The 20,626-nt window shown below is 38.8% G+C and overlaps 1 protein-coding gene across 1 annotated transcript in view; it reads right to left on the minus strand.

The window, feature by feature from the left end:
- CD81 (CD81 molecule) overlaps positions 1-20,626 on the minus strand; it is a 66,426-nt gene that overhangs the window by 22,375 nt on the left and 23,425 nt on the right. The window contains exon 2 of the mRNA XM_034416895.3: positions 15,285-15,399. Within this exon, the coding sequence (XP_034272786.1) occupies positions 15,285-15,399 (115 nt within the window). The remainder of the gene's footprint in view (positions 1-15,284; positions 15,400-20,626) is intronic.

Genomic DNA, 20,626 nt, shown 5'->3' on the forward strand with positions numbered 1-20,626 from the left:
CTCAAAATAGATAGTAACTACACAGGAGAACTGAATGCTTGATATGGACAAAGAACAGAGATAATGAAATACTGGCACTCCTGCTCAAAAGTCTATCAAGATTTTTAGCCGCTAAAAACAACATTTTTAATTTAGGTTCGAATCCCACGGGCACCCTGTGGAGAATTAGGTGGATCATGGCGCCTTATGGCCCACAAAAGCTTTCGTTGACTATATGGTGATGCACATAAAGTAAAAAGACTGGGAGTTGCTGCCATGAAGACGATGTGTTCAGTAGACTGGCTGGAGGCCAGAAGAGCAGCAAGAAATCATTTGCAAAGACTTCATTTTAGTGCACTGGGCTGGGAGAGATGAAGGGATTCCAAAGAAGAGGAGCTTCTTTCAAGTTCTTTGAATTGAAGGAACAGACTCATTTTTGAGCCAGCCTCTGGTAACAGATAGATCCTGTCCTGCGTCAAGCTCTATGGTGAAACCAAGGAGGACGCTAACTACAGATAGTCCTCGACTTATGACCACAATTGAGTCCAAAGTGTCTGCTGCTAAGTGAGACTGTTGTTAAGTGAATTTTGCCACAGTTGTTAAGTGAATCCAGCTTCCCCATGCTTATCAGAAGGCCACAAAAGGTGATCACATGATCCCGGGACCCTGCAACCAGCATAAATATGAGTCAGTTGCCAGGCATATGAATTTTCGTTATGTGACTATGAAGATGCTGAAACGGTCACAAGTGTGAAAAATTGCTGTTGTAACTTCGAATGGTCACTAAATGAACTGCTGTAAGTCAAGGACTACCTGTATTTTTACATTTCAAGCTCATTTAGATCCACTTGTTTGAAAGCTAACAATACTTTCAAGGAATAGAAGTGGACAAAGATACAGCTTGATGTACAGCCCTATTCTCTTTGGTTTATGACATATGACTTGCCCATTCATTTCTTTGGTTCTATTAGTATCCTTTTAAAAAGAGCCAGTTTGCTGTAGTTATTAAGTGAGTTCTGATCCCACCTTAGGCACAAAGGCAGCTGGGTGACCTTAGGCCAGTCACTCCCTCTCAGCCCTAGGAAGAAGGAAATGACTTCAGCCCTAGGAAGAAGGAAACAACTTATGAAATTTTGTCAAAGAAACTGCAGGGACTTGCCAAGCAGTTGTCAAGAGTCAACACTTACTTGAAGGTGCATTTTTTTTTTTTTAAAAAAAGCATCCTTTGCTTTCTCTAAAAGGGACACAATGGCTCAGTGGTTAAAGATAACCCCGGTTCGAGATCCAAACTCCATGCAACTGAGTGAGCTCCTGTTACTTGCCCCTGCTCCTGCTCATCTAGCAGTTCGAAGGAATGCAAATGCAAGTAGATTAATAGGTACCACTCAACGGCTCTTGAAACAGATGAGCAGCGCCCCCTATAGTTGCCAACGACTAGCGGAGTAAAATCCACAGAGACTCCTTTACCTTTACTCATGAGTAAAGAAAAATCAATGAATTGCAAAGGCTGCAACATTTCATTTGTTTTTAAAATCTCATGCATTACATTTTATTTCATCTTCATCTAACACCTTTTCTTATTTTGGGTGGATGTGATAGGATTTACGTTCCCAGAAATCTGAGGAGCTCCAGGATGAATTAAAGTTTTCTCACTGGAAGGCATCAGCACAACAATTCTGCCAAATTTTCAGCATAGCTTGCAAAAAGCAAAAAGGGGGAGAAGTGGATAGGATGCAACATAATGGAAAGAGAGAAAGAGAGATCTGATCATTTAATGGCGGTCAGGAAGTAATAAAATAATTGAGAAGCTATTGGGAGTAGAGCCAGAATTTTTTCTGAAATACAGACAAATAGCCTTTATTGAGTTTGTCCCTAACAGCAGAGCCAAGCAGACAACTGGAGACTAATAAAATGAGACCATTTTGTGCAGTTTAATTTAAAACACAAACAATAGCATAACACCCAAGCATATAGTGACCTTCTACATCAGACATTATTTGAGCAAATCAAAAGAGAGTGTTATAGATTTTTAATAGTGTTATATTTTCTTAGCTTTCAAATATATGTTCAAGCTTCTCTTGGCATTCAATCCAAGAGATAGGCTTGGCAGCCTATCTATCATTAAGCAAATTTATATATCCATCCAACTCACAGATAGCTGACTCAGGATGGCTTACAAAATTTAAAAAACCCATCATATAATAAAAATCCACAATGACCCCTCCCGTGGCAGCAACTTCACAGTCATCTCTTTAGAAGAAACCAGACAGTCCTTTCTGAGGCACCAATTCCCTGAAACCTGTATTGTGTAATTATTTAACACTATCATCTTATTAGTGAGTAAGAAGCATCTGAATTAGCTCAAATCCGCTTCCCAAAACCTGGTATTCTTCAGATATATTGGACTAAAACGCCACATAGTTATGAATCAAATGATTCTAGACAGAGAGTTATTACAAAATCATTAAGCTGGAGAATGCTGAAATAATTCAGAACTATAGCCAAAACAATAAAATGGAAAACAAAACAAAACAGAAGCTGGTAAAGTAGGCAACAGATGCCTGATTAGAAATGTGTGAGAGGCATTGCCTTTCTCTGACTGCCTTTTCATCTCCTTAATCTTGTCAAAAAAGAAAGAGCTACCATTAAGGGGAAGTTTGGGAGAATGTTGTTCTTATTCTCATGCAACATTCTTACGACTTTTGTTTTAGAAAGATAAGAAAAGGTAAAGTTGTGAGAGAGGAAGTGTAATTTGCTTCTGATTTCTTGTTAAGATTGTGGAACCTATGTGGCAAATTCAGCAAACGGTTCTGATCTCCAACCATCACTAAATGGTTTATTGGTATTTAGAAACCGTATAAGGTAGCTGCCATTAAACCTTTGTAAGATAGATAGATAGATGATAGATAGATAGATAGATAGATAGATAGATAGATAGATAGATAGATAGATAGATTTATTTGCCGCCCATCTCATTTCAAAGCAACTTTTTGAGGGCAGCTTACATTAACAAAAACACATTTAAATCATCAAATATAAATACATAGATGTAAGCCTTGTCCTAAAAAGGACTCAAAAGTGTGAAAGAGAATTTTTCTGGTATCTAAAAGAATATATCTATCAAGAAATCAGTTCATGTGGCAATGGGGATTGCCATCCCTAGTCAATGCTATATGGTGCCATATGGTGTCAATCTTTTATGATCGCACACTATATGACTGCTTCGCTTGGCAGTGGAAATTCTGGCCCCAATTAGCACTGCTAATTGAGAACTACCTGTAGCTAAAGTCAAAAGGGACATGTCTCTTTTAACTGCTGGTTTTGCTCACATTGCTATTATGTCAACTCTTATCATTTGAATTAGTGGCTGGCAAAAAAGAGTGGTGGAAAGCCCCTAATGCTTTCTCTTTCCCAAGAATGTATTTCTTAGTCATCAATGAACTCATGATATAATATATCACAGAAGTGAGTACACCCCCTCACATTTTGTAACCATCTGAACCAAATAAGTTTATCTTGGTCTCATCAGACCACAGGCCATGGTTCCAGAAATCCATGTCCTTAGTCTGCTTGTTTACAGCAAACCATTTGTGGGCTTTTTTTTTTTTTAAATTTAATTTGTATATCGCCCTTCTCCCAGAAGGGACTCAGGGCGGTGAACAGCCAAAATTAAAAATACATACAATACAAAAGTTAAGATAATTAAAAAGAATTAAATCATTGGCTTCCCAATTTAAAACCCCCAAGTCTATAAAATTTAAAATCCCAATTAAGAACCATTTAGGCTAGGCTGGCTTGGTGGAATAAATAAGTCTTCAGGGCCTTACGGAAGGTCCGGAGGTCCGGGATCAATCATATTCCAGGAGGCAGCTCGTTCCACAGGGCGGGTGCCCCCACAGAGAAGGCTCTCCCCCTGGGGGCCGCCAGCTGACATTGCCTGACCGACGGCACCCTGAGGAGGCCCTCTCTGTGAGAGCGTATTGGCCAGTGGGAGGTTATCGGTAGCAGCAGGCGGTCTCGCAAATATCCTGGCCCTAAGCCATGGAGCACTTTAAAGATGAGAACCAATACCTTAAAGCGCACCCGGAAGACCACCAGGAGCCAATGCACCTTGTGCAGGAGAGGTGTTACATGGGAGCGCCACGTCGCTCCCATAATCACCTGCACGGCCGCATTCTGCACCAGCTGGAGCCTCCGGGTGCTCCTCAAGGGGAGCCTCATGTAGAGAGCGTTGCAGTAGTCCAGGCGTGACGTGACGAGGGCATGAGTGACCGTGCACAAGGAGTCCCGATCCAGAAAGGGGCGCAACTGTCATATCAGGCGGACCTGATAAAAAGCCCCCCTGGCCACGGCCGTCATATGCTCTTCTAAAGACAGCCGTGTGTCCAGGAGGACACCCAAGTTGCGAGCCCCCTCTGTGGGGGTCAGTGACTCGCCCCCCACAGAGGGGGCTTTCTTGAGCATCATCTTTAGAAGAGGATTCCTTCTGGGACGACAGCCTTGCAGACCAATTTGATGCAGCGTGCAGCATATGGTCTGAGCACTGACCGGCTGATTCCCCCCACCCCTTCAACCTCTGCAGCAATGCTGGCAGCACTCATACGTCTATTTCCCAAAGCCAACCTCTGGATATGATGCTGACCACGGGTACTCAACTTCTTTGGTTGACCATGATGAGGGCTGTTCTGAGTGGAACCTGTCCTGTTAAACCACTGTATGGTCTTGGCCACCATGCTGCACCTTAGTTTCAGGGTCTTGGCAATCTTCTTACAGCCTGGGCCATCTTTATGTAGAGCAACAATTCATTTTTTCAGATCCCCAGAGAGGTGCCATGAGGTGCCATGTTGAACTTCCAGTGACCAGTATGAGAGAGTGAGAGCGATAACACCAAATTTAACACACCTGCTCCCCCTTCACACCTGAGACCTTGTACCACTAATGCGTCACATGACACCAGGGAAGGAAAACGGCTACTTGGGCCCCATTTGGACATTATCACTTAGGAGTGTACTCACTTTTGTTGCCAGCAGTTTAGACATTAATGGTTGTGTATTGTGTTATTTTGAGGGGACAGCACATTTACACTGTTATACAAGCTGTATACTCACTACTTTACATTGCAGCCAAGTGCCATTTCTTCAGTGTTGTCACATGAAAAGATATATTTACAAAATGTGAGGGAGTGTACTCACTTCTATGATATACTGTACATCTGCTGCAACACTAACCAATCCACCTATAAGAAAGATCTCTTGTGGTTTTAGGGTTACTAGCAGTGAATGACTAAGATATGCTCTGATCAGACAAAAGCCTTTTCTGTAGGCAATATAGAGCTGTTATCAACAGCTGAGCCAGGTACCCTTATGCTTTTGGATGTCGTATCAAACTGAAAACAGACATCTAACGATGTTCACACTGTGATCACGGGTATAATCGGCAGCTACTAACTTATTTAGTAATTTAGCAGGATGAGTGGCAGCATTTGTTTATTTAAAATATATGTATGCCTGCCTATTTTAAAACACAACTCACAGCAACAATAAAAGTCCTGAACTATAAAAACCATAAAACAGCAAAACCCCAACCAAAACCCCAGCACTTCAACAGCTAAATGCCCCAACAACCAACCCCAAACTTCCCCCACTCTAACCCTTAATGGTATGTGGGAATGACCTCAAAAAAAAAAGGAAGAAGACCCACAGTCTAGGCAATGCTGTGATAAAAGGCAGGTCAGTCTGCAGATGGGGGAAAAGAAGCATTTTCACAAGAGACCTTCCCTAGTTTTCCAGAAACTAAAAAAGAGAGGAAGGGAGAAATACAAGATTCTGCTTAATGTATCCTTACAGTAGAAATAATACTTTTGTTCCTGGTTGTACTTCTTTTCTGGATAACAATTCCAGTGTTTGGGTATAAAGCTATGTCTTGATGGCCTTCTGAAAGGCTAAAGGGGGGGGGGGAGGTGTTTGCCAGATGAATTATGGTAGGAGGGTGTTCCATAATGTAGGAGTAGCCATGGAAAACTCTCAGGCAATTCCCAATCAAAGTAGGAAATGCCTAGAGAAATGCCAGAATTCTCTTGTGGTATTGCTGTTTTCTGTGGTTTAAGTTAAGCGCTTACAAAATGTTGAGCAAGGGAACAGAGAAAAGGCCTCTTGAGCAAGAACAGCCAAGCATAAACTCCCCACCCCTGGCTAGAGTTTCCAAACTAAATTTTGCTTCTGAAGGTTGCCTAAATAAATATGCAGCACAGCTCAGGGGGAAAAAATGCTTTGAATGCCAGGAATGGAAGCCCCATCCTTGGCTCTTCTTCTTCATTTGGAAAGAGTATGAAATGAGATGGAACAACATCGGCAGCTAACACTGTAACTATAGAATCTAGTGTGTGAATGGTAAATGATCTTATTCAGTTCACGTCAGTTCAAAGTATTTTGTTATGGGTCACAGATGTTTTAAACACACATTGTACCTGCAGGACAAATGTTAACTGTACCACTTCAGCTCCACATACAGGATATCTAAAAATATTTTATATACCAAGTAAACAGCTTCACTTCCTTAAATTGAGTCATAGTAACAGAGTTTGGAGAATGCACCAAGTTTACAGAGATAACTAAGGCAAAGGGTATCTCTGTACGGCAGAAACTGTTGCCCATGGGTTGGCTCCACATCTCCCTGCTCCCCAGCTACCGTATTTTTCGGAATATAAGAAGCACCTTTCCCCCCCCCCAAAAGGGGGTGAAAATTTAGGTGCGTCTTATAATGTAGGCCCGCCCGCCCACCCACTGGCCCCCATCCTTTGGCCTCTGCCTCTCAGCAGTTACCTCCTTGGAAGCAAACAGCAAGAAAAAACAGCTCCTTTCAGCTTCAGCACAGCCTAATTAGCACAAGTTGATTGGATCGGCCTCCCGACTGATTGCTCTCAGCTGTTTTGCACAGGGTTCTGCTGCTTGCTGCAAAGAGGTAAATTGCTGGAGCAGATTTTTTTTCCTTGTGCTAATCAAACTATGCTGAAAACGAAAATGAAAGTAAAGCAGGCTGTTTGCTGCAATGAGGCAAAATTGCTCAGAGGCAGATTTCTTTTTCTTCTTTTCCTCACCAAAAAAGGTAGTTGCGTCTTATACTCCAAAAAATACTGTAGTTACAATGTGCCAGGAATCATATCATTAGCTAATCTTTTTTTAACACTGAAGCACTGTGGTGAAAAAAATCATCCCATTGCCAGGAACTTTTGCCTCATCCTGCCTTTAGGCTCTCCTACTCCTTCTAGGTCAGGGAGTCCCAAACTTTATTTTATTTATGTATTTGTATCTTACCTTTATTATTATTATTTTTTTTACAAAGAACTCAATGTAGTGAACATATCCAACACTTCCGCCTCCTATTTTCCACACTACAACAATCCTGTGTGGTGGGTTGGGCTGAGAAAGAGACTGGCCCAAGATCACCTAAATGGCATTCATGGCAAAGGCAGGACTAGAACTCACGGTCTCCTGCTTTCTGGCCTCATGCCTTAGTTACTAGACCAAATTGGTTTTCTTTTTGCCATCACATTTGCCTTTAGTGTCCCAGAGGTGCTTTTTCAAGAGGCAATTGGACTTTGTTTTTTCTTTGAAGATGTTTCGCTTCTCATCCAAGAAGCTTCTTCAGCTCCGACAGGATAGTGAGGAATGGAAGGATTTTTATTCCTTGCAGACAGCTGGTAATTTGCATCTTTTTATAGAGTTGTTGAAGCACTTGGAGGTTTATCTGTGTCCTCAGGCTCACCTGAGTAGTGCTCCTGGTTCCTGTAGTCTGCAATTTTTTTCTCTCTCTGGAAATCCATTCCTACTCCCATACCATTCAAAGGGTGTTCATCCCAAATTGTATAGCTAAATCTGTAAAGATTCTCAGACTTAAGGATTCAAAAAAGGTCCACAAGAGAGATACATTGAGGTACTTTTGAGGTACAAATTGGGAAATTTTGTTCTAGAGGGTAAGCCACAGACTTTTCACTCTCGCATCTGTCAGCTGTTTCTAAATTGTTCAGAAGGAAAGCACCTTGAAAGTTCTGTAACTGTCCCTTCTTTGCAAACGTTCAGACTTTTCCAAGATACAAAGCATCACATGCAAGAGTCACCTTTATCGGGTAGATGCACAACATATAAATTTAATAAAATAAATAAATAAGAACAGGAGACCTAAGGGTAGTTTTTCTATAAAGTATGAGTTCTTTCATAGAATTTCTTTGCACATTTCATGTACAAGACTCATACTTGCCAATAAAAAAGCATTACAGAGAGATAACAATTCTCATAAACCTGTGAGTAGAGCATGGAAGTTTTCATTCTCCTGCTTTGCTACTTAGCTCTGCTAAGAGCTCCAGTCTACCTTCTGGAGAGGACTGCTCCTCTGATTTCTTGAAATTCTTGATCACCTTCACCAGTAGCAAGTGTGCGCCACACTGCTAAGCATGGCAATTAGCAGATGCACTAAGCACAAATCTATAGCTGGAGCAGAGTTAGCCACAGATGTGGCTATAACTAAAGGCCATTCCTATCCATCTGGAAGGGAGCAAGAACTTTCCATGGGGTTGGAAACATCTCTGGAATTTGTGGTCATTTGCTGTCTGTCCTGAAGAACTGCTTGGTTTCATACTGATAAATTCCCAGGACAGCAGATGCAAAATGAAAAATACGTAATATCAAAATACAGTCTTCTTTAAGGACCTCTATTTTTCTTTGCTTTTATTTAATTTTGCAATGGGTTGATTCTGCTGCTTTTCTCATAAGCTTACACAAACATCCCTCTTTTTATTGGTTCTAAGGTTATATCCCATAGGAAAAAATGTTTATGGGACATATTTCTATTAAATCCTTCACAATCGAGGGGTAAAACAACATTTTTTAAAAAGGCAAAAATAACAAAGGTAAAAAGCAGTATAAAACAAAAGGAAAGGAAAACTGGGTGTGAGGATACAGAAGTTTCAAAAGAAAGGTTAAATATTGGTTGTGGATCTGAATTAGAGGTTAAATTATAGTCTAAAATTCTATTCTTTCTCAGATCAATTCATAACTAACTTCATTTACATACATACACACACAAATTTGCAAAGCAAATATATAACCTGCCTAAGATGAAAAGTTAAACCTCAAAGTCAGACCTAATGAGAAGATCATAATATATTGAGCTGTCACTAACATGGTTTGGTAAAGATGGTAAAGATGGAGGTGCCACTAACATGGTTTGGTAAAGGTTGAGGTTTTAATACCCCACAACTATATCAAGGCATGAAGGAAACATACATTGAGAAAAATTAACAGAATTTGTATTCTGTTCTGAGAACCAAATGCCACATATATTTGATCAAAAACGAGAAAATTTACTGGACAAGATACCTATCACTGGGGTGTTTGTTTGCTTTCAAATTAAATGGAAAACATGTATATTTACTTTATTTATAGCAAGGCAGCAAATTCAATTACAGTAATTTGTTTAAAGTTATTAAATAGAAAACCTTATTTTGCATTTGATACATTAGTCTAGGGCTGTGCTAGACCTTTGAAGTAGTCCAGATAAGAAGCACAACCATGAATACTAAAATTACTCATTGTAAGGTTGCAGAGGCAGTCTTGCATGTCTGAAAGTAGCTCCCCCCTCCGTCATTTTTACTCTCCCCAAATCTAGGAAGGGTTATTTCTGAAACACTCTTTCTACCCACCCAACCTCTTTAGACTCAGACTTTGTTTATCAGATCATTATGTAGGCTGCAGTTCTTCCTCCTGTCTCACAAGGTCATTAATTAACAAAAGAAGATGACAAGGCTAGCAGGAAAAAAAATTGAAACATTAAGATGGAATGGTTTGTACTGTACTACCGAAACTCAACGTTTCTTAGAATTGAGGTTTATCAGTTGTTTCAGCACTTGTTTTCAACTGAACAGAAATTTCACAGTAGGGCAGAATATTTCAAAATGCTTGAAGGATGGTTGAAACAGACCATTTCAGGCACAAAGCAGCTCACTCTGAATGTGAAATAGTGCCAGTTCATACACTGAATTAGCTTCAATTCACTTGTCTACTGTTCTGGTTTTATTGTTTATTTATTTATTATTTATAAATAATAAATTTGATGTTTACATATCAAGGTTGTAATTATTACTTATTCTCAACTTTTTTAATATTGTAATTTTTAATATGTTGTTGCCTTGGAATAACTCAGTTTTGAAAAGTAATATACCAATGTATAAATAAGCATAATATTGGAATTTTCTTCCTAAAATAAGCAAAGAAATTTGTCCTGCTCTATATCTATGGAGATTCTCAGTCATCCAGGTCATGGTTGTCCCAAAGGTGCTTTTTCAAGAGGCAACTGGATTTTCTGATTTTTCTTTGAAGATGTTTCGCTTCTCATTCACTTGGATGAGAAGCAAAACGTCTTCAAAGAAAAACCAGAAAGTCCAGTTGCCTCTTGAGTTGTCCTGCTCTAGATATCTCATAATTTCAGGTTGCAGATTGTTTGATATTTGGATCCTAGCACTGTTACAAGGGAGATGCTTCTCTCCCCCCCTCCCATTCCTCCATTTCCTATTGCTGAATGTTTGTCTCTGCTTCAGCTCCAGGAGCTCTTATTTTCTTTTCACTGACAGTAACCAGGCTCTACAGCCTGGAGGCCCAGCCAGAGAAGGAACAGAGCGCGAACCCTCCCCCTCCCTTTCCTAACATGGAAAGAAATATATAGCTGCTTCACTTATCTTCCCAAGGCGGAATGAAAGCTGCTGGAGAACAAACAGAGATAAAGAGGATGGAGAGGGAGAAATCTTTTTACATCTCTTCTAGGAAGCAAGGAACTCCAGTTCAGAGAAGGGAGATTAAATAATCCAGGCCCAAACCCAGCCAAGAGTTTACACCCAAGAGGCCTATTTTTTGAGGTCCTTTGTGACTACCTGTTGCATCCCACTCCTCAGGCAGTCAACCCCCAAGTGCTGCCTGTAGTCTAAACTTTGGTAAATGTGACTGCAACAGGCAATTCTTTCTCGATGATTGGCTCCTTGCCATGTTCTGCTCCTCCAAAAACCTTGGGAGACGTTTCTACACATTCTATCATCAAGCTTTTTAAAGACTGGCCAGCTGTTCTGGAATAGAAAGACCCAAGTCCATTCAGTTACTTTGTCACCCGATACATAGGCATCAAAAGTACAATAAAATAATAAATCACCTTCTAGTCTTTGATGAAATAACCAAGTGGCTTCTAAGGAAACTGCCTGGTTTTTTTTCTGGCTCTGAGCACTTTCTGGGTGCAAATTCTAAGAGTTATCTAATTAAAAGACTCTGTTAGAACTTTTGGATGAATTCAGCAGAGTGACTACAATCCTGGAAATCTCAACTTTTATTTTAAGATGTTTTTTGGGGGTGGTGACGGGATGGAGGATCATGTTAGTTGGCAGTTTCTACAAAATAAGCAAAGGAAGTCTCTAGAGATGTGCGATAAAGACTGTGGTATGAGGAAAAGAACTTAAGCATAATTATCACCCACATTTTAAATGGCTACTGTTTCTGCCATTTCATTTATACTTTGGACACCTATTTCCTCATTCCTCATCTCCCAGAGAAATCAAACACCATATGTTATATATTGGAAACTTTCCCCTTACAAATTATATATAGAAACTGTTAAAAATTTGGCATAAAGCACACCAGTGTAAAAAAATAATAATAAATCTATGTATTTTTTTAAAATGAGTTCCAATCACTAGGATGTTTCTTAGATAAGGCAGCTTTACTTTCCAATGTGACTGAAAAACATCTGAGAGATATGATGTAAAGAATATGGGGCAGAAGTGACTAATGCAGCAATGTGCTCAAGGAGTAGCCCTTTTTTTCCTCCAGGAAGCAGGAAAATTACAATGAGAAGAAGAATTTGGAGCAAGCCAGGTGTAGCAAAAATCCCAGTTGTATATCATGAAAGATCTGGGAAAATGGCTTTGGAGCAGGTGTAGAAAAGGCATGGTTATTAAAAGGAAATGACAAATATCTTAAGGAATCTAAGCAGAACTGTCTAAAAATATTGCTTAAACAGCCAAATATAGACTGCTTCAAAAGGAAAAAAAAGGATGGATAGATTTTCCAGATGCCTAGCTTTACCATTTAATAAGGTGCCTTCAAGTCACTGTTGACTCCTAGCAACTGCCTGGACTAGTTCCTGCAATCTTCTTGGCAAGTGGTTTTCAGAAGTGGCTTGCCCTTGCCTTTTTCCTATGGCCAGGAGGAAGTGACTGGCCCAAGGTCATCCAGCAGGCTGTGTGCCTAAGGCAGGAGTAGAACTCATGTAGAGTAGAACTCATGGCCTTCCAGTTTCTAGTCTGGTGTCTTAATTTTAATTTTATGACCTTTTTTGCCATGGTTGTTAGTGAATCACCGCAGTTAAATGAATGTGATCATTTGTGCTTTTAATAGGCTGTACACCGCCCTGAGTCCTCCAGGAGAAGGGCGGTATAGAAATAAAATTATTATTATTATCATCATTAAGCAAATCTGCTTTCTATCATTAACTTTGTCTGTCAGAAATTGGCTGGGAAGGTTACAAATGGTGATCACATGACCCCAGGACAGTGAAGCTATCATAAATACATGCCAGGTGCTAAGCACCTGAATTCTGATCATATGATAATGAGGATACTGCAATGGTCGTGAAAACCAGTCATAAGTCACTTTTTTCAGTGCTATTGTAACTTTGAGCAGTTATTAAACAAATAATTGTAAATTCTGTATTAGTTTTACTTACTCTTACTTTGAATCAGAAAACAGAATGTTGGGTGTTTAACTGAGTGCTTGCTTCTCCCCAGCAAAATTGGCAGAAATATCTAAGTAACCTACTAAGAAGGTCACAGCATAACTTACATTCAGCTTCACAACAGTTTGATTTTTCTTACAAGACTTCCCTTTTCTCAAACTAAAGATAAAAAGTAAAAGTTTCCCCTTTCCAGTTGTGTCTGACTCTAGGGGGTGGCACTCATCTCTGTTTCTTAGCCAAGGGAGCCAGTGTTTTAAAAGACATTTCCATGGTTATGTGGCCAACATGACTATATACTGAGACGCATGGAACGCCCACACAGTAAGGCCTGAGTTTTCAGAAATAGCTCTGCTATGCTCACCTACCACACCCTCTGTGTCCTATTTTGGTTATGGTGAGTGACTTGCTCATGAATGTGTCTCATTTACCACTACCATCACATGCCATGATCTCAGATTCAAATCTTCTTCCTCCTGCTCTTCATCCTCAGGTTCAGAGAAGTGCAGGCTGGCTATCTTAAATGTTAGCACCAACTCTTGCAATAGTACATCACTAATGAAGGGAAATATTTTGTAGCTCGGGGTTGGAATGAGAGATCCTTGGTGGTCTCTGAGCTTGGTTGCTTTCTTACAGATGTTTCATTACAGGTAACATCATCAGTGCTAGTCCTGGCTAGTTTGGGTAATGAAACATCTGCAAGAAAACAACCAAGCTCAGAGAGCACTAAGGACCCCACAATACATCACTTTTGATAGCTTATTTTTAGGAACTCCCACTCACCCTGGGTTCCTTTTGCACTAATTTCTCTTGCCAAAAATCATGCTTATTATTTTATTAAAACCTGATTTGCTATACAAGCTCGCAAAAAAATGGCCATGGAGGTACAGAACCTTTCTGCTAGATGAGAGGGGGCTGTCCTGCAGTGTGGCAATTGGCGTTGCTAACCTCCCTCATCCATGTGACAAAGATTGTTTCCAAAGACAATCTTTTGTCTGCCACGGAAAATACTACTTTTGTGTTAGATCATCTTGTTTTCAGCCTAGTTCAGCAGCAGGCTGACAATGAAACCGAGGTTCTCCTGTGAGAAAAGGTCTTCAACCTGGGATAAGAGGGGCTTTTACAGCTGAGGAAAGGTGTCTGTGTGAATGAGCCCTCAGCTTTTCACATGGGAAATCAATCTCTCTTGGGACAAACTCCTTGTATCATGCAGGTCAGCACACAATTCCTGGTATACAGCTCTTTCTTGATCTCTCACTTCTATTGTCTTTTTCTCTTTTTGAACTCACTGGCAAACTCCTATTAGATCAGGAAGTGGTTCATTTGGTCCCAGTTGCAATTTAGCCTCAAAATACATAAATTTCCCTGAGATTTTCAGTTATGCCAGTTTTTGGGATAAAACCTTACATTCTAGAAGAAAACAGAACATTCTGGCAACAAAACATTCTATCTTGCACATAACTAGTTCTGACACTAATCAGTGAAACACTGAGACTCAAGAGGTCATTTTTCTATTGTTATCCTCTTTGTTTAGGGAAAAGACAACTTGGACCAATGGGTAGTGAACAGCAATAAGAACAATGAAAAGTTAAACATTAAGAATGAGCCACTTGATAGTATAAGCAACTCAACTGTGGAATAAGGCTGTCTTGAAATTTGGAATCTCTTTTCATAAGTATTTTTGGGCTGCAATGGGATGAATTGCAGACAGGTGTGATGGCCTAACAGTGAAGATGCTCACCTCCCTCTCGGAAGGTTAAGAGTTCTATCCTAGGTAGAGACAGATGTTTCTCTCTCAGGACGCTAAGAGAAAATATCCATGTAAGTGTCAGGAAGGGCATCCAGCCAGCTTCCATTTAGTTGCTCTGACCCTAACCAGAATTAAGGGGTTACAGGGTTGTACAAAGAAAAAAAAAGTAGGATGAACACCTATCAGATTTGCAATAATGATGTCATGGATTTAAATGGATGACCTCTGAAAATCTATCCAGTTATGAATTGTTGGTTTGCTCTTATATTTTATTTTGCTGTGGCTGACTTTGGAGGTGGGTGGGGTGGGGTGGGCCATCAGAAAGATACATCCTATTCTTTTATTCTTCTTGTGCCAGTATGAAATGTGTTAACCCACAATGGAGATAACTCGAGATTAAGTGGGCTCCAATTCTTGTTACCCTTTGACAAAGCATTGGAGTTCTATCTCTTTTCCTAGTCATTTGGGCCAGTGAGTGGGGTCAATTGTTTATCTTTGAGCATGGATATGTATCTATGCATATGTGTTGTATTAGATGATGGTTTGTGTTTTAATTTAGTAAGCTGCCCAGAATAACTTGTGTGAAATATCATAAATATAAAAATATCATAAAAAAATACATAGATGTTAAGCAAGGAAGTAAGACTTTTTTTTCTCCCAAAACCCAGTGACAGTCAGTTGCAGAGGCTCCATAGATGCAAAGGAAAAAAAAATAACCCCCAAACAATTTTGTGTTTGTTTCCCTCCCATTATGTTAGAAACTCTAGTTACATGGCATTTTTTATCTTACCAATGTAGAATGTGTTAGGAGCAGGCTGGTCTTCTAGTGATGACTGCAAAATGAGCGAGGTTTGTGAATCATGACGAATCCATAATCCCACACCAAGAATGATCCCTCCTGCCAGCTGAAAAGAAATGAGGGGTGGGGGGGAGGAAGAAAGCAGGTAAGTACTTCAGGTATCCCATCAAATAAATGGAAAGGTGTTCATACTTTAAACACTTCATTAAAATATGACAAATTGTGTATATAGAAATCTACATTCTGAAAAAAATAACCAATCATCATATCCATAAAAACAACTAACTTATAAAATTAAGATTAAAAGAAATCCCATACTTACACATCATTTTATACTTACTTATACTTTCTGGCTTCATTAGGCAAACAGAGTCAATGGGGAAACCATATTCACTTAACAATTGTGTTACTAATTTAACAACTGCAGTGATTCATTTAATTGTGGCAGAAAAGATTGTAAAATGAGGCAAAATTCATTTAACTGTCTTGTTTAGCAATATAAAATGTAAGTTCAATTGTGGTGGTTAAATTGAGGATTACCTGTACTGTAGAACTCACAGCTTCCTGCTTTCTAGCCTGGGATCTTAACCACTGGACCAAACTGGTTCGAATATAATTATGAAGAAATACTTTGATAGAAGCCTATCTTGGTGACTTCTTGCTTTTGTATTAGTGAACATTAATCCAATTGTCAAGAGACATTTAAGTACCCTTCACCAATTTTAATTTACTTATGGATGACAGAGAACAACCACACCCATGACTTCAGAAAGGCTAAGCAAGCTTGGACCTGATCACTCCTTGAATAGGAGACTACCAAGCAATTATAAGAAGTTGAAAAGTCATCCTGAAAGAGGGCAATGGCAAACCACTTCCATATTCTTCACAACAATACGTGAATGATTTTTATGCAGGCAGAGGAATCAAGCTTGACATAAATACATTATATTTATGCTTGCTTTAAGCAATTAATACAGAGATTAAAGTGGTATAGACATTTGATAAAAGAGGCTCTACAGGCCTTTTGGCATAATTTTTTAAAGCATTTATTTGGCAGGAATTGCCATGCCGTCCAGATTTCTGTAAAGCCAATTCCATCAGCAATAAACTGCCCAACAGAAAAAAACTTGCAGTGCAAATAGGGTTTATTTCCCCACCTCTCATTTCTGACTAGCATTTGCCCTGTCTTACAATCAAGTAAGTATTATATATGGATGCTGGATGGATAAGACTATGTTCCACATTTATTTTTCTTCCCTGTTCCTATATACATGTTTATATTGTTTTTAATCTATTGATTTTATTGTATACCTTTCTTTCAGAAGATTTTGCACAGGAAACTGTAAAATAAATAAATTTTAAAAATCCTTTTTAATCAATTATCTGTGAATTACAAACCACCTAATTTCACCTTTTTATAGGAAGAGGCCTGGCGGTTTTTGAACTGAGGTCAATGCCTATGCCTACAAGTTACACAAAGCTCTGCTAACATATTTAACAATCAGTAAATAGTTTAACTATTTAGCTAATATTTAACTATGACTACTGTAGGGTACTAGATTTGAAGAGCGATTGCTAATTTCTGTTTTGCATTCAGTGCCCAATTTCAAATTCCAGGTCTTGAACAGGGACTGCTGATGTTCCTTTATTTCTGGAAATACTCTAGTCCCTAAAGAAATCGACTAAATAGGTGTTAATGCAGAGATTGAATGTCTGCTGAAATTCCACCAGGCACAATGCAGATTTTCAAGCTCAATTTTTTTTCAGTATTAAAGCCAAAGCATTATTTTTGAAGAAACGTAGAGAACAGATAAAGAATTGATTTCTGTGCCCAAAAATTGTTTGTATAGAATACTATTTTTACATAGCTTTTTAACTATCAAATATATATTGTAGATATATAGCTTGTGATCTGTGTATGTGTGTGTGTGTGTACACCAGAGGTCTTCAAACTTGGCAGCTTTAAGACTTGTGGACTTCAACTCCCAGAATTTTCCAGCCAGTTATGCTGGAAGTTGAAGTCCACAAGTCTTAAAGCTGCCAACTACTTTGGGGACCCCTGGTGTACACACACACACAAAATATGTAGATAAAATGCTTAAGGGTCAATCTGAAACACCCATTCAATGGAAACAGTTTTATGGCAGATTAAAGCCTCTGGATTATTGTTGATTAAATTGCCCATTCTGCTTGATAGTGGTGATGTTAATCAAATGCTCAGCTATATCAGTGGATTCTTATTTTAATATTCATTTGCTTTGGGATTAAGACTTCTCCTCTTTTGGGCCATTTGGGAGGCAAATGTACATATTTGAAATTTTGACAAGTACACTAAAACAAGATTTTCATCTTCTGCTTTGAAAGCTGCTAGATATATTTATTAATAACTGTTTACATTTTAATCAAAATTACATGAGAAACTGATGCTGTGGTGCAACTTAAAACATAAAAATAACAGGAAAGCTGTTTTATTGGAATAGCTGAACTTAATAAAGGTTTAATACTTTAAATCAGCTGGTTTTGAATGGCTATTTCAAAGATTTTAAGAAATTAGGTTTTCAATTTGACTTACTTCGAATGGTCCAGTGTGTTTGAATAGAAACCAACAATTCACTTTTATAAAACATGAAATGAAGGTCACATTTGTTATATATTTAAACGTGAAATGAAAAATTGGAAATCAACAAACCCAATGTGATGTTGAATTATATTTCTAAACACGGCAGTCATCTCATGAAGAAGTTTGGCTCTATCAATCTTGGAATATGGCAAAAGAGGTAATTGGATTTTAGGTAACTGGAAAAAGGTTGTCCTCCAAATGTTAAGAAATGGATCCATGATATTAATTTGTTAATCTACTTTGGAAAAGTCTCTGTATTCTAAAAGTGAGAAAATGATGCAACATGTTGTATATGGTCTTGATGCAATGTTAAGCTTCACAACTGAATTAATTTATACGGCTATTTATAGTTATTATATGGCTATTTTCCCTGTTAATTACAGGTAATTTTGTTAAGTTTATTTTAATCACTATATTTAGTTTCTGGCTTTTTTCCCAACAATATAATCATTATTTACCCTTTTTTGAGTTGGTGACATAGACTTTTTTTTATATCGGTATTTTAAATACAGGTTTAAATACTTTAGATACAGTTAAAAAAAACATATCTTGAAATACCCAGTCAGTTTACTAACAACATGAGCAGAATAGGGTGAAAAGTGCTTCAAAAAAAGACAAAAAAGTGCCATCTGGGTATTTTTGACCTATGAAGGGTCTTTTGTACAGAGATTGCCAAGTAATGAATATGTATGTGTGAATTCATCTTGCTAGCTTGGCAGTTGCAATAATTAGCCCCAGTTACAGGACCTGATTAAGACAATGGAAAGAACTGAAATGCAGAGAAAGCATAGAGAAGAATGCAAATTAAAATACGAACTGTTTCAGTGACAGATTTAAATAGAAAAGTATGAAAGGTGATTAAGCAGCAATGGCACTTTATTACTTTTTATTACTAATATTTCTGTGACACTCAGATAGGCATACATAGAAAAAACAGAAGATTAAAAACTACCCAATAATAAGTAATGCATATTGTAAGAGCAAGGACCAACAAGGATAGAAAATCTAAGATTTCCCAAAAACTTTTTCCTCAAGAACTTTTACTTCTTTACAGAAAATTCACTAGGCATCAAGATACTATACAACTTTTCATAATCTGCAGAATTAGTACGTTATAATAAGAAATAGGACCCAGATTGTGGGGGCAATAAGCTGACTTTGTATAAATATACAAAAGTATGAAGGCTATTGCTTAACACATTGTAAGCCGCCCTGAATCTCCGGAGAAGGGTGGCATATAAATTAAAGAAAAAAAATGAATTGGTATTTTTTAAAGGCTGCTTGTAATAATTCCAACTCTACCTGGCAAATTGCCAGTATAAAGGACATGCAAATTAAAGAGTCTAAGCACTAGAACAAAAAAATAAAAGTATGTTGTAAATATGCAAGAAAAAATATCCAAGCATCAAACATTGTTAACCACTCCATTAGCAAATGTTACTTATACTGAGCTAGGCAATCTATAACATATTTTTATACACACATATGCACATACACACTATTATTTTCACCCACTTGTGCTTTGGGAAGTTTGGCTAAAAACAAAGTATACCAAAATGAACTTCTAAGCTCCCCCCACCCCAAAAAAAGGAATATTCATCACATCATTACACTACACAACTGAAGTCTTCTATGCAGTAGACTGAACAAATATTAAGGGTTACAGGATTTAAAGGCACTAACACATTAGTAAAACTGGAAGACCTATAATGTTAGAATTTTAATGTCAAATCATAGTATAATATGAAAAATAAAGCAAAAACCCATGGACTCAAAAGGAGAATTGATCAAATCAGCAAACTTCATTTGCAGGCTGCATATGTTCAGCTGGCAAGTAGATCAAACAATCAGCCAACATGTTAAAGTCTACTTGGGATTTTATTTGGCTCCTTCTTGGAACTAAAGAAACTGTTTTGTATTGGCACAGTAATCCCTGGTTTGTATTGTACCACCAGATAAAGAAATTGCATTGCTGTTCATAAACAGGAATAAGAAATTGAAACACACTCACAAATTCCAAAATTGTTTTTCCATTCAAAATCAAAAATTTTAACAAATGGAAAACTCATCAATGTCCATCTTACCAAGCAAACTGTTTTAAATGCCCTTCAGAAGATTACAAGCCAGTGGTGGGTTTCAATTTTTTTTACTGCTGGTTCTATGGGCGTGGCTTGTTTGGTGGGCATGGCTTGGTGATCATGTGACTGAGTGGGCATGGCCAGCTCTATGTCACTCACAGCAAGGTGGGGCGGCACCTTGGTGTGAGTGACGAGTAGACAATGCCCACTCAGTCACATGACTGATGCTGCAGCGACAAGGCGATTTCCTACATACCTCCCCCCCATTTTCGGCTGACAAAATAAAAGCCTGCCTGCCAAGCAGCCCAGACTGGAAAATGCATGGCTGGGGCAGAGGAACGTTTAACATACTCCAAACTGTTGCTGCAAGCCTGGGTTTTGTTTTGGGGTGGTTTTTTTTATTTTTGCCAGAAGTCCCTCGGAGATGCACTATTTTTTACTGAACAATTTTTGCGCTGTCAAATCTTACTGTACCTCGTTATTGTGGCGCTGCTTGTTGCTGCTGTGGTCGTCGGGGCTGCCCAAGTAAAGAACCGCACTGGCTCAGCTCAGCACGACTGTGAGGAGCAAGAGGGGAAGCCAAGGCTCTCACCCCACAGTGGCCAACTTTGGGTGCTCTCGCTCCTGTGCGCGCT

Source organism: Pantherophis guttatus, chromosome 1 (genome assembly GCF_059756535.1).
Source record: "Pantherophis guttatus breed Tessera chromosome 1, ASM5975653v1, whole genome shotgun sequence".
Classification (NCBI taxonomy): Eukaryota; Metazoa; Chordata; class Lepidosauria; order Squamata; family Colubridae; genus Pantherophis; species Pantherophis guttatus.